Genomic DNA, 14,383 nt, shown 5'->3' with positions numbered 1-14,383 from the left:
TTTAGTCACAGCGGTCTTCAGTACGAATTCATGCAGAAAGAAGACGGGGACGCTGTTCATTTCAAAGGTTTCAACTTCAGACTAAAATTATCAATTGTTTATCGAACGCAGCACGAAATTTTTGCATGGGAGGAGTAGATCAAACCGATAAATTAAATTTGTAGAAATTAGCTTTCGCTCTCCGTGGTTTTCTCCTTCCTGACCAGTGTTGCGTCAAGCGCCCTGAAAATGACATAATACATCAAGTATAGAGATCATTTTAGTGAACCATACCCAAGGACTCTTAGCAACAGCATTTTTGAAGGGAAAATAATTTATGAACGCAGTTTTTTTTTTCATATATTGTAAGATTTCACAATAACAATCAATATATCCGGAAATCTCCTGTCGACAGGCTTTCATTTTTTGCTATTAACGGTTTTGCTATTGCCAAAAGCATTGCCCCTTGGTTTTCTATGGCAGCCTTAACTGCTCGATACCAGCGATGGAAACAGTACAAAAGAAAGATTTTGCTACATATAAGAACAATGGACCATTGTCATCAATATTTTCATATCGGCACATTGCAGTTTTCCAAAATTAAAATTTCTTTTCTGGGTATGTTGTACAGGATCATGAAAACCTACTTGGCTATACTTTGACCAGCGCGGAGATTTCATCATTTCTTCGAACAGGCCGTGAAACGGCATGCTCCGCAGAAAGATCACCAGGCACTCTCCTCCGGGAGCCAGGAGCTTCTCGAAGTTTCGCATGACGAGCCGTTGATCCCTGATCCAGTGCAGCATGTGAAATGAGTATAGCCGATGGAATTGGCCTTCTCGGCGTACGAACTCCTCCACGTCTCCTAGGATGTCCAGCTGCTTGTATTCTATTTTCGGGTGCGAGTACTTCTCGGCTGCCAAATTCAGCATTTCTTCTGACTTGTCCGCAGCTACCAGTCTCCGGCATGGCGGGAGGGTTGGAAAAAGAGTCCTGCAGGGTTAATAAAGAAGCAAAATGTATTCTCTGCTAGCCTGCATTCAAGCGTTTTGAAGCACTGGCATCATCATGAAAGCTATTTTTGTATTATGAAACCTACTTCTTAGATACGAAAAAATCAATAGCGAACACGTGCTCACGAAATGATGACTTCAAAATAAAGCTTGGCGCCGCTTTGGATCGGTCATTTCACGACCTTGCTTCACTAGTAAAAAAAACAATCAGCTACTGGGAAGTCAAAGCAAAAATAAAAACAGGGGTGCTTGGTGCCTCATCTTGAGATTGAATATCATTATCCCCCTTCCTACGGGGTTGCGCTTGGTCATACAACCCACGGACTTGTGCAAAGCGGCTTTCGGGCGCTGCAGTGAAGGACTGCAAAATAAGATGTGTGATTCTTTTCGACTGTATCCTAATAGTGACCATCATTAAAACGAAATGATTTTGTATTTGCCCATCTGCCAGAAAAAAATACTCACAGAAAGACTGTGAAGAAGAGAGGTTCGCTGGAGCAAGAACTTTGCCTTTCCAAAGTTATCATCTCAGGGGCAATGGTAAAACCGATCTATAATGCTGTATCGCCGTGTGACAACAAGAACACTAAGTTGTCTTCCTCGGAGAGTATGGTCAATGAATAGACCATAGTTTTTCAAACAGTACCAGTGAGGACAAGATGTGTAAAAAATATATTGGATGAAGCCTCTCATGGAGCCGCAGCTCGAGATGGAAATTAGTTTCTCGTTATATAGTTTATGATTAGAAAAATTAATTTGAATCAACCACGGGAACAACATCCTAGAGCGACTGCAGGCAGAATACAGGGTCAAAAAAAGAGTCGCTTACTTCAGCGTGAATTTACCGGGTCCGCAGCCGATCTCTATAAACTGTTGCTGTTGTTGATCATCGTGTTCGCAGGGTGCGAAGGTTTTGCTGAAGACTTCCAAGAAAGGGTTGCTTAAAGGTGCGCCGTGGTCCACTGCAGCTTCGTAGAGCTCAGCGCTGCCAGGATTGAAGAAACGGTTTTGCTCTGCAGTCGTCTTCTTTTCCTTCGACATGCTGCGTGAATAACCCGAACGCGCCTCTTAAAGAACACCTACCAACTCTTGTACAATGACAGCTGTTAAGTGCGCGTTTCTACATTCTGCGGCGTTGGTATAACAGCGCACCACGCAGTGACGAAACGACTGACGTCATGGTAATGCGCCATGCAAATGATTATGTTATCAATGGTCCGAGTAGAGGGACGTAACGAGCCACTGCATATAGACATCGCGCTCACACTACAAGAAAAGAAGACTAATAATCGTACATAAGTAATATAATCACCACTACAAACAGCTGTCGCTGAACATCTCGTCACAGAGTAGTAACGCTTTTTTTTCTATTTAGGGCTCAAAAGGTGCGTATAAAGTATACGCTCGTCTGGAAACTAGTCACCTTACTTGTGTTACTGCATCGCAGCAAGTTATGTGGTAAAACTACCGTTTTTACTTCCCAGCAAAACAGCAAAATAGTTCTTTAATTGGGCTTTCTAAGCGTGAAATTCTTCTAGTTGTGTTTCTCGGCGTATTAAGACGAACATAGTCAGCAATATGCAGTGAAGCTGGCGCTGAAACTGAAGACGAACCGGATGCGGGAAGGTTTCGAAGCGCTTCGGAATTTTTCTAGCCAGAAGTATGTAGCAGGAAAACAAATTGAGGAGACACTTAACCACCACCTTAACCTATTAAAGCTATCACTTTAATGGTTTCCTTCAGCGGCCTGGGGTCCTCTATGCGTATCTCTTCGCAAACGCGGGTACTGTTCTTTCTTTCACCATAAAATAAGGCTTACCCTACTCTTAAGGGTAGAATGAGCTAGCATTAAAGATGCCTCCCGGGCGAGAACTACTCCTCTCGCCTAGGTTCGGCCTTTGACTGATTGATTGATTGATTGATTGATTGATTGACTAATTGATTGACTAATTGATTGATTGATTGATTCAATTTTTATTCCTCAACATTCATACAAGGCATGCTTGTGAAAACATCTGGATCCCTAGCTGAAAGCTAGTTGGGATCCATGCAATTCAGTTTCAAAGAAAATTGCAGGCATAACAAAAATTAATTGCATACATATAAAAGCTCATGAAATTAGAAATACATAAATGGTTAGATAGAGCAACGATATTCAGACCACCAAGCCTCTTTTACAAACAGATACAAACACACAAAAATACATGAAAAGAAAAAACGCTGGCTTCACTCATTGTTCATAGTATTTCTTCAGTGTTTCCCCATATATGCGGAAATGGTAATTTCCTACATTCATAGATCCTCATACAACTCCTGGCGCAGTGGTGCAGAGGTTAAGCGATGCGCCACTGCCCCAGCCGATGGCTGTTTCAAACAGAGCCACCGGCGTCGCTCGTGAGACCCATGTTGCTCTTTCCTAGAAACATCTCTCAACCAATCTATCGCGACCAAGTGGTCTTTAAAGCGCTATTCTGCGAAAATACTGATGGCATGATTGCCAGGATCTGGTATATGCGCTTACTGGGCTCGAGAAAAACAGCATATTTTCAGTTTTCGGAGCTTTAAGAAGCGCCACTAAACTTTCCGGCTGCTCAAAACACGGCATCGTACTGTGGCTTCTGACATAAAACTCAGGTATGCTTCTAGAGTATGCCCGACCGCGGTGGCTCAGTGGTTACGGCGCTCGGCTGCTGATCCGAAAGACGCGAAGTCGATCCCGGCCGCGGCAGCCGTATTTCTATGCAGGCGAAACTCTGGAGGCCCGTGTACTGTGCGATGTCAGTGCACGTTAAAGAACCCCAGGTGGTTGAGATTTCCCGAGCCCTTCACTACGGCTTCTCTCATAGCCTCAGTCGCTTTGGGACGTTAAACCCGAATAAACCAATAAACCAGCTTCTAGAGTATTGCAAAGGTTACGGAGCTTCTGGTGTCGCTGTACTTTAGCGGTTGCCTTTAGGGCTCGTGACCGTGACGTCCGCGCTACCATGCCGAACGACTGCTTTAGAAAGGCCTGCGTCATTCCTCTCCCTACTCGTGATATGCTTGACATGGATTCCAGCTCCTCACGAAGTTCCACTATCGTAGTAAAGGAGGAAAAAAAGGCCGCGATGCAGCGGCGGAATTGAGAAAGAGCCCCACCCTTTATTCGAGCACGCACCAACCGAGATCCCCCTCGCACTCGCTTTTATGGAGCGCTGTCTACCCTGATTCGCTCATTTTGGGATATACCCGTACTTTGGCAACTACTGTTTATTTGTAGGGGTGAACACGTAACTGGCTCAAAATGATGCAGTTGTGAAAATGGCACAGGTAACGGCTTGTATAATGACCCGTATGTATGATGACAGGAGCGGGCACTGAGTATATTGTCTATATTGCTGCGAATCTTTGTTCTGTATGTTTGGTCATTCTTCAAAGCTGCCGGCACGCGGCTTTATCGCCTTATTTTTGTGGCAAGACGCGACCAGATTTATCTCGAAGGTTGCAGCCAGGCTGAAGTGATTCTACGTTTTCCCACACTGTTGTGGCTATTTTGTACGCCGCATCTCGGAAGTGAGTTGTCAGCTTTAAATTGTACACGGCTGCGAGCGGCGGGCATTCTGTTCGACGACTGCCGAACACGTTGTTGCTTTCGCCGCCGCCGAGTCATTCAGTTCTTTGCGGGCGCAAGTGTGCCCAAATAAAGAATTTTATTTAGAAGTCATTTTCGCTGCCTTCATCCTCGCCGCACTGCAGTAACCACTACGTGACAATATGCAAATCACTGACTGTCTTTACAAGCTCGGGAGTTTTTTCGTAAACAAATCCGAAATTTTTATACCACAAATCCTCGGCAATAGTTTTCGGCTGGCGCACATGTTTCCGTCTTGCAATTTCCCTCCGCTTTTCTGCTAATGCATTTTTTGTCATGTCGGATCCCTTACGCATAGCAACATGTCCTTACTGAACACTCTGTACAATCTCTGCTTTCTGAAGTTTTACACGTCGGACACCCACACCTTACATACACACTTCTTACTAACAAAACAAGACAAACCTCTCTGCGAAATGTGTGGTGAACTCCCGGTAAACCACATTTAATTTTCTGTACAAATCTAGAAGAACTGAAAAAAAATATTATACATGATTTAACCATGAATACATTAATTTCCACCCTGTGTTACTTAGGGTGATCAAGCATTTGTTGATTTCTCACATATTTTTCAGTTTCTCAAGGAAGCTAGCATTTTAAACAAACTATAGGTATTCAAAATTTCACCTTACCTACAAGACACTTTGACCCTTTGTTTGACGTATCATAACCTTAGCTGCTTTTGCTCTATTAAACTCAATATAACTAATTCTTCTAGTGACTTCCTGCTTTACTCATTCTCCAAACCTTTGTTAACTTCCGTACCTCTCCATTAAAGCTTCGAGTTCATAAATGTTCGGTAATCGATAGGAAGTGAGCAATAATGCTATACGTACATCGAGGGGCAAGGGACCCGACGGTGACGAAGCTTGTGTTTCTAGCGGAGCAAAGGATGAAAACTGCCTCTACTAAATGCCCACGAAGTACTATGAAACCCCCTCATCTAATAAGGCTGTCGCGAATCAAAGCCTTGCATTGTGTCAGCTGCAGTATTTCCCTTCACTTGTCACAGAGAGAGAAATCTGGATTCGCCGCTGTAAAAGCGCGAGCAGGGTGAAAAAGAGGACGTTTTGGGAGCGAGGTCATCCAATTGCAAAAAAAATGAGATTACTGCGGCGACCCGCACTGCAGCAATGCGAAAGCAAAACGACCGCATACTATATGTACGTCTGTGGTTGTCCTGACGTCCATGTACTATATTGACGTCTGTGGCGATTTTGAAGTCTAAGTGTATTTTTCGCGTATTTTGCGTTTAATTACCTAATTGCACCTCATCAACCAAATGTTTTTTGCACGGCAACATTTTATCGCACACTATCTGTCGCAATCACACTTTCGTACATTTATCTTCAGAGAATGACGCAATCGTGCGGACAAAATTTGCGGACACGTTTTGCGGGTAGTTTTTGCTCACGCGACTGGGCCATATAAAGCTTTTGCATTCAAAGAAAACTAACAGAGAGTACCACAAAGCTGGCATGGTCCTTCTACTTGTAGTATGGGTTACAAGCTGAACACGTTCTATCGGGGACGTAAGTAACTAAACCCTCCCTCAAAGTTCCCAACCATACCGCACTGCGCCACCTGACTATCCACTCTGGACACCAGGAATGCATCATCATGTGGCACCCACATGCAGTACGGCACGGTTAAGAGCTTTAGTATATTTTTAATGCGAAAGCATTTCTTGGCTCATGAGGGGCGTCACCGGAAGCTGTGGACGGGCGCTTCAAGAAGGCATTGAAGAATACGTGTTGATTGAGCTAGCAACTAATGGTGCCACCAGGTGGCCAGCTACTCAATGCGTAGCTGGTACATAGCTTGATTTAACTGCGAGAAGTCGAGTGTTCTTCACGCAAATACGTGGCAATAAGCAGATGCCCAGCCACGATATTATTTCAATTGCTCCCATGAGCTTTGAGCGTTAATGCGGCCCTACTTAAGCAGAAAGTTTGAAACTTAAGTAACTTAAGCAGCAAGTTTTGGAAAGTACGGCGCTTCAGAGCCTCTCCAAGCAGCCCGAAATGCAGCCTTCAGAAGTAAATTCTTCCCGTGAAAGCTATCACCGCAGACAAATTGGTTTTTGAGGAAAGGGAATGAAGCACTATCTGTCGCAGATACCTCGGTGGACATCATCCGCTGAGCTCAAAGCCAACTTAAGGGTGCGGGCCCAGGGAGTCAAGATCCACAGCGCCCGAATGCTTGGAAAGTCAAGCTCAGCCGTCATCACGTTCGACGGACCCACCACCCCAAGACAAGTACTATACTACGGAGGGGAGATGTGGTGCTACCCATACCGCCCAACGCGGCAGATTTGCTATATCTGCTGCCAACAAGGGCATAGATCGGACGTCTGCCCCAACCCGGAGAGCAAGGCCTGCAGGCTCTGCGGAACGCAGAACCCAATGGAAGGACATTCGTGCACAACCAAGTGCCTGGTCTGCGGAGGCGATCACGCAGCCGGCACGAGAGAGTGCAAGCACCGGCTCAAGACGGCCGAAGAGCTGCGAGGAGGACCACCACGAGGAGGGCCCTCACAGCGACAAAGCCGGAGCCGAAACCGAAAGGGAGGACGTGGACCAAGGTGGTTCAGCTCGGAGTAGACCGGGAGCCAGGCCCGGGACGAGGCGAGCCAGTCCAGGAGCCAGTCGCGGAGCCAGAGCCGGGGGCAGAGCTGGACCAGAGACGAGTCCTACCCACCCCTGGTAAAGCAAAGCGGAGGCCCGGGACAACAAAAACAACAACAGAACAAGAGTGGAGTGAAGGTGAGCTGGGGAGCAGGCCCTCCCAAATCACTCTTTCCGCACTCGGGTCAGCAAAATCAGGCAAATAATGACAAGAAACTAGTTGAGGAGAACAGGGCACTAAAAAAAGAGCTCGAACTTTGTCGCGAGGAAACGCGGCAACTTAAAAAAGAATAGATGATCTCATAAGGGAGATGCAGCTCCAGAGGCAGGGTTCGCCTCCGCGGATAATGAGTCCGCCTCCGCGAACGCCGGGCCCGCCCTTGGAGCAGCATACACAACAACCACAGAGCTTAAAAAGCAAATTAGAGAGCTTTATGAGTATGATGCAAAATCAAATGACGCAACTGCAAACGCAGATGCAAAACCAAATGACACACATACAGCAGAAAGTAGCGCTGCAAGATCAGAACTTCCGAACATACGTCAAAAGCCAAAACACACAAAACACCACAAATGACGCCCGAGACAGGCTTGTTAATGAGAGAAGATTCGGAGCAGAAAACCAAAGTGGAAAAAGTAGTGACGCAATATGGCAGGACAGAACCAACTAGACATATGGCAGTGGAACTGCAGGGGATACCGGCGCAAGCAGGGACTCCTCCAGCAGTTCATTAACACTAGACACGCAACACCAGACATCATCATGTTACAGGAGACTAACATAACACTCACCCTGAGGGGCTATACATGCCAGGAAAGCGGACGCACCGCCACCCTCATCAGCAACAAGCTGGTCACCATAGCACACAGGGAAATTGAGGGCACACAGATAGAACGTGTAATAACAGAGATTATACCCAAAAAGAAACACAAGGCCAAAAGCACTTTCATAGTCAACCTTTGCAGCCCCCCCAGACAAAGGGATGGCGATTTTAGCAAGCTTTTTTCGGAGGCGAATAAGCTAGCCAAGACGAACACCATAATAATCGCGGGTGACTTTAACGCAAGGAGCTCGAGCTGGGGATACCAAAAAACTGAGAAAAAGGGGCAGCAGATATGCGTAGCGGCGGAAAACATAGACTGCGACCTCCTAACGGATGAAAACCAACCAACTAGGCGAGGTAACAGTGTGAGTCCAAATACTTGCCCTGACCTCACCTTTATTAAGGGAGCAAAGCAGGCCGAGTGGGAAAATCTGCTGGAAGACCTTGGCAGTGACCACTACATTCTAAGAACGACAATCGAAGCAGACAACGTAAAGAAGAAGATCGGAACGGCCCACCTTACCAACTGGGACGCCTTCCTCAAGAACAGCGAACGGCTAAAAGGGGAAATCACTTCCATAGAGGAGTGGAGCCAACAGCTGAAACAAATAAAAGAACTCTATGCAAAGGAAATAGAACAGAACAAGCACCGGAGGTGGACAGGCGGCTACTCGGGCTATGGGAAGCAAGACGCGGGCTCACCAAACGCTGGAAAAAACAAAAGCTAAACAGAAAACTCAGAAAGAAGATTGCCGAAATCACGATGAAGGCAGAGGAGTATGCGACGCAACTGGCCAGGCAGGGATGGCAGCAGTTCAGCAGCTCACTGAACGGCACGCTCAGCACGGCCAAGACGTGGTGCATACTCAAGGCCCTCATGGACCCAACCAAGACAAAAGCAGAAAGTGGCAAGGCAATTCAGAAATTGGCCTACCAGTACGAAGGATCGGACGAAGAACTGCTAGAAGCAGTCCGCATCAAAGGCTACGGCAAGGACAACCCCCAGGGCTACAACGGGGAGTACCAATGAGCAGAAAATCCCGCAATGGACAGGCCGATCACAAGAAAGGAAGTCCAGGCGGCGATAAGCGCGACAACACGAAATACAGCAGCCGGCGCAGACAAGATCCAGAACGTCTTGATCCGCAACCTCAGCGACGAGGCGATCGACCACCTCACGGCATACCTCAACACGCTGTGGGAAGAGGGAGTGGTGCCGAAGGAGTGGAAGTACGCTGTCGTGGTTATGACACCCAAACCCGGCAAGAAGCTTCAGATTGAGAACCTGAGACCCATTTCCCTCACGTCGTGCCTTGGCAAATTGTACGAGAGAATCGTCACCAGGCGAATTCAACAATACCTGGAGGACGAAGAACAGTACCCGCACAGCATGTTCGGCTTCCGGGCGAACCTGTCGACGCAAGTCGTTCTGCTGCAGATCAAGGAAGAGATCATAGACACGGCACCTAGAACTGGCGAAAACATTATCATGGCCCTGGACATCAAAGGGGCCTTCGACAATGTTAGCCACGAGGCCATTATGGAAGGCCTAAACAACGCCAACTGCGGAAGAAGAACCCACGACTACGTAAGATCCTTCCTGTCAGAACGCACAGCGACAGTGGGATTGGGAGACCTGCGAAGCGACACCTTTACCACCCACGTAAGGGCACGCCGCAAGGATCCGTAATCTCACCAGTGCTTTTCAGCATTGCAATGATCGGACTGGCCAGAAGACTCAGCAAGATCGATGGCATCCAGCACGCGATGTACGCCGACGACATTACGGTCTGGGTGAATCGAGGCTCGCTAGGACAAAAGCAAGAGAGACTGCAAGAAGCAGCAACGTGTGTAGAAGAGTACGTGAGGGAAAGGGGCCTAGCCTGCTCCACGGAAAAGTCGGAACTTCTTAGGGTAGGGTCCAACCCTACCAAGGAGGAACTGACAGTGAAGTTAGAAGGCCAAAATATACCAGAAAGGGATATGATACGCATCCTGGGCATGTGGATCCAAGGAAGCAGGAGGTGTACCTACACAATTAGCCTACTCAAGATGTCAACAGAACAAATAAGCCGCATGATAAAGAGGGTATCACAGAACAGAAGCGGGATGAAAGAAAGCGACACGATCAAGCTCGTCAGAAGCCTGATAGTCAGCAGAGTCACGTACTCGTTGCCATACCACCGCATGACCAAGAAAGACAAAGAACAGACGGAGGCGCTGCTAAGAATGGCGTACAAGACGGCACTCCACCTGCCAAGGAACACATCAAATGAAAAGTTGCTACAAATGGGCCTAAACAACACATTCGAAGAACTACCGGAAGCCCAGCTAAGTGCGCAAATAGTCAGGCTCCAGCAGACAGCCACCGGCCGCAAGCTCCTAAAGAGATTAGGGCACAACGTAGAAGGGATCGTAGATAGAACAGCTAGCATTCCAGACGAGGTCCGCCAGACACTGGACATCAGCCCTCTGCCGAGAAACATGGATCCCAACCTCCATGCCGCTAGAAGGCAGGCCAGGGCAGACTATGTGAAGCGGAACCTAGCCACAATGAAAAACACAGTATACACAGACGCGGCCCTCTATCCATGGGACCACAGGACCAGAAAGTTCCGAGTCGCGGCAGCAGTGATAGATTACATGGGGGAACCAATTAGCAGCGCGACATTAAGAAACTGTACGGTAACGGAGGGGGGGGGGAAGCTGCCGTAGCTCTAGCGGCGGCCGAAGGTTACCGTAGGAACAAGTCTTTGATAATCCTAACAGACTCCAAAGCAGCATGCAGGAACTACATACAGGGCAAAATAAGCAAGGAAGCGCTGAGAATCCTCCTCGAAGCAAAGCTTCCAAATAAGACCTTAAGACACAGGATTTTCTGGATACCGGCACACACCGGGATAGAGGGTCACTCGAGGGTAGACAGCCTAGTTCGCGAGATCACGAGCCGAGCAGGGCAGTCCGAAACCCTAGAGGACCCCATGACGGTGGAACCAACGTATGCAGAAATATTAAACTACCACAGAGGGCGGAGATTCAAATACCCACCACCCCACACATCATTAACACAGCACGAGGCGGTCTGCTGGCGGAGACTGCAAGCAGGGACTTTCCACAATTTATACATACTACATAAGATGTTCCCTACACAATACAGGGACACATGTCCGTGGTGCGGAGCAACCCCCACGCTATATCACATCACGTGGGAATGCGAACGTAACAGAGCATTTCACAAGCTAAATGACCCGAATGCGGAACAATGGGAGGGCCTCCTGACCAGCAGCGAGCTCACGGCCCAAAGGGCACTGGTGCAGCACGCCTGCGAAGCAGCAAGGCTCAGCGGTGCCCTGGAATAGGGGCGCCGACCTTGTGAAGAGGCCGAAGACATGAAGACATCGGCCCACCGCTAAAACCTGATTTTTGGAGCAATAAATGTTTTTCACTCACTCACTCCCGTGAAAGCTATCACCGCAGACAAATTGGTTTTTGAGGAAAGGGAATGAAGCACTATCTGTCGCACATACCTCGGTGGACGCCTGAACCGCGCCGTAAGGGAAGGGAGGAAGGTAGGAGTGAAAGAGGTGCCGTAGTGGAGGGCTCCGGAAATTTCGACCACCTGGGGATCTTTAACGTGCACTGACATAGCAGAGCGCACGGGCGCCTTTTGCGTTTCACCTCGATGGAAACGCGGCCGCCGCCGTCGGTTTCGAACCCGGGTACTACGGCTCGGTAGACGAGCGCCTTAACCACTGAACCACCGCGCTAGAAAAACTTTGGTTTGGGCTAGTTGGTTCGTAGCCATGTTTGGCGCCTATCCTCTTGCATTACGTTCCTTCTTGTCCACGTCCCTTTCGCGCCTTTTCTGTTTCAAACAGAGCCACCGAGGGCGGGTGGTCACGGCTGTTTTTACAACAAATCCGACTAGGGCGGGGCCTCGTCTTTTTTCACGTGACTAAACGTCACCAACCCTGATCGTGGCGTCACGGTTTTTCTGAAGAAAATGCAATAAAAAGCAACGCGCCCCGTCAGCAACTTTTCCCGCCATTTTGCGAAGCGACGAGACTCGTCTGCAACTTTTCGCGCCGTTCTGCCAAGCAACGAGCCTCGTCTGCAACTTTTCTCTCCGTTTTGCCAACTTTTCGCGCAGCGATGAGCGACTTTCCTGAACGACAGGAGCTCATTCTGCGGCGTTACCTCAGCAATTTGCACAATGAAGGCGGCTACTGGCACGGGTATTTAAAATCTGAAAATGACTTGCTACAATTTGAGAGGTCTCTGGCTGCTCGCCATGAGAAATACTCTGTGCGGACGTCAAGGGAGTTCGATGCGGCGTCAAAAGGTGAGGATGCTTCTTGATATCTGTATATATAGTACATGGCGTAACTATTGTAATCGCTCAAAGACTGTTTAATGCAGATTCATTGCAGTGCTGAAATGCAAAATTTTGTTTTCTTTTGTTAAGGAACAATTTGCTGCCTCAGCCTTTCGCGCGTTTTGATGAGATTATTTCGCGGCTCCATAGACGCTTATTGTTGCGGGTTAATTAATACAGATAATCCATTTTTCTTCTCCTTTTTCTTTTCCAGCGCGATTCGTCTTTTCGATGATTCACCGCGGGAACAAAATTGGTCTTGACATACCGTTTAGAGTGACCAAAGAAACGGTAAAGGTCTGCATGTTTGGAGAAGAATTCTGGAAAAGTGACAACCCAGTACGTACACACTTCTCATTTGGGTATTGCCTGTGTTATTATTATTGTAGTAGCGTCACTGCATGATGGTGCACCTTCGTTGTAATGTGCTCATTCGCCGCATGTCAATGCTGCTGTGCGGTGAAGCAACCCTACCGGGGTACATGGATATGTTGCGCTGTGGCGCGTGAAAATATGCGATGTACTACGTGTATTATTATTTCTATGATATGCTGTGTTATTGCTCCAAGAGAGGCTTCAGGACACGCACAGAACGCCCCCGAGAAGGCCAAATATTTTGAGTACATCAAAGAAGTATCGGCGCGTGGCGCGCGAGAGGTTCAATGAGTTGATAGTCAGCGCCCGTGTGTGGCTTTGAATGTTCCGTGTGTCTCGTACCTGCACTGTTCCCTAAACATGCAAGAAAACCAACTAGCCCGCCAATATGCCCTTTAAATTTGTTGTAGTTGCTAGTGTCAGTTCGAAGGTATAGTTAAGGCGACCTTCGCCACTAGCCGCCAGGAGAAGCCAAACCTTAAAAATGGCTTCGGGGTAAAGTCTGCGTGCGTAGAGCAAGTGCAAAGGAGAGGCCGGGCGGCAACAGATGGAAAGCAGGAGGCGCAGGTAGTTGAGAAAGTGTAGGCACCGAGTGTAGCAGGGAAAGCAAAGAAAGGCTCGACGTACTGTGGCCCGTGCATCTGAAGCGTTGCCTTTCAAATAATATCAACGCATCCGTTGATTGCATGCGTTTCTTTAAGGGGAAAACCCCCTCGCGTCATATTGTTGCGAGTGGAAGAAAAACACTCCTCGTCTTTTTCTTCCACTCGCGACACTTCCACTCGGTCGTGAAAATAAGCTAAACTGACATTTTTCCATTGTTCTGCCCTATCAAGAAATGAGTATGGCTGCTAACACAGAAATCCGCGATCTTTCGCGGGACCGCGGAAAACTATATAAGGGATCTTAATTATGATCTCATACATGGCGCCACTTGTCACAAAACCATTCAAAAATGACCATTATGAAAAACTGTGGAAAACAAAAAAAAAACAGGCTATTTATTACCACAGGGCTATGGCTTCCGCCATAGCCCTGTGGTACTAAATATGGCTGCGTGCAGAAAGGTGCAGCCATGTAACTAATGAAAAGGAGCCAGCACAGCGACATCTATCTCGTGCAGGCTGCATGCATGCAGCTTACATGGCCTATCTGGTGGTGCTTCACTGTAGATCATGAACCCTAATGATTTTGTCTAGATGCTGCCAGTGTGAGAGTAATGTCAATGAACCAGTGCTTCCTCAAGTGTGTTTTGTTGGTCATCATCTGGAACAGTGGATCTGAGATCCACAGGATGAAGGTCACTCACCACAACCTCAAATCGCTCTTGTCTGTATGCCACACTGTTCCAGTTAATTTCTTACTCTGTAATTTCTTAATTGTTGCTAATCAGTTGGCAGCTCACAACAGTTATGCACTTGCATGATGTGGCACTGCAGTCTCCTCCAGTACATTGTTTTCAGGGGACACAATACTGATTTCAGTAATTTATTCTTATATTTAGGCTCCAGCTACTGTGAATGACTGGTCACAGGAGACCTTTGAAAAAAAGCGGCTGA

At 47.6% G+C, this 14,383-nt stretch overlaps 1 protein-coding gene across 1 annotated transcript; it reads right to left on the bottom strand.

Moving 5' to 3' along the window:
• Positions 1-213: 213 nt before the first annotated feature.
• On the bottom strand, positions 214-2,033 carry LOC149347086 (4-vinylphenol methyltransferase 2-like). Its single transcript, XM_089541485.1, has 3 exons — positions 1,822-2,033; positions 609-972; positions 214-222 (listed from the first exon to the last, which is right to left on the bottom strand). Exons 1-3 carry the CDS (start codon positions 2,031-2,033, stop codon positions 214-216), a joined length of 585 nt encoding a protein of 194 aa, XP_089397611.1.
• Positions 2,034-14,383: the final 12,350 nt, after the last annotated feature.

The sequence above is a fragment of the Amblyomma mixtum genome, chromosome 4, assembly GCF_055824585.1.
Source record: "Amblyomma mixtum isolate Tamu chromosome 4, ASM5582458v1, whole genome shotgun sequence".
NCBI classification, from domain to species: domain Eukaryota; kingdom Metazoa; phylum Arthropoda; class Arachnida; order Ixodida; family Ixodidae; genus Amblyomma; species Amblyomma mixtum.
Note: the sequence above shows the minus strand (reverse complement) of the source record. Positions and strands in the feature narration are given on the sequence as shown.

Coding starts and splice junctions, on each gene's coding strand:
- LOC149347086 (XM_089541485.1), bottom strand. CDS start 2,033: ATGTCGAAGGAAAAGAAGACGACTGCAGAGCAAAACCGTTTCTTCAAT. Junction 973..1,821: donor CCCGGTAAATTCACGCTGAA/GTAAGCGACTCT, acceptor TTAACCCTGCAG/GACTCTTTTTCCAACCCTCC.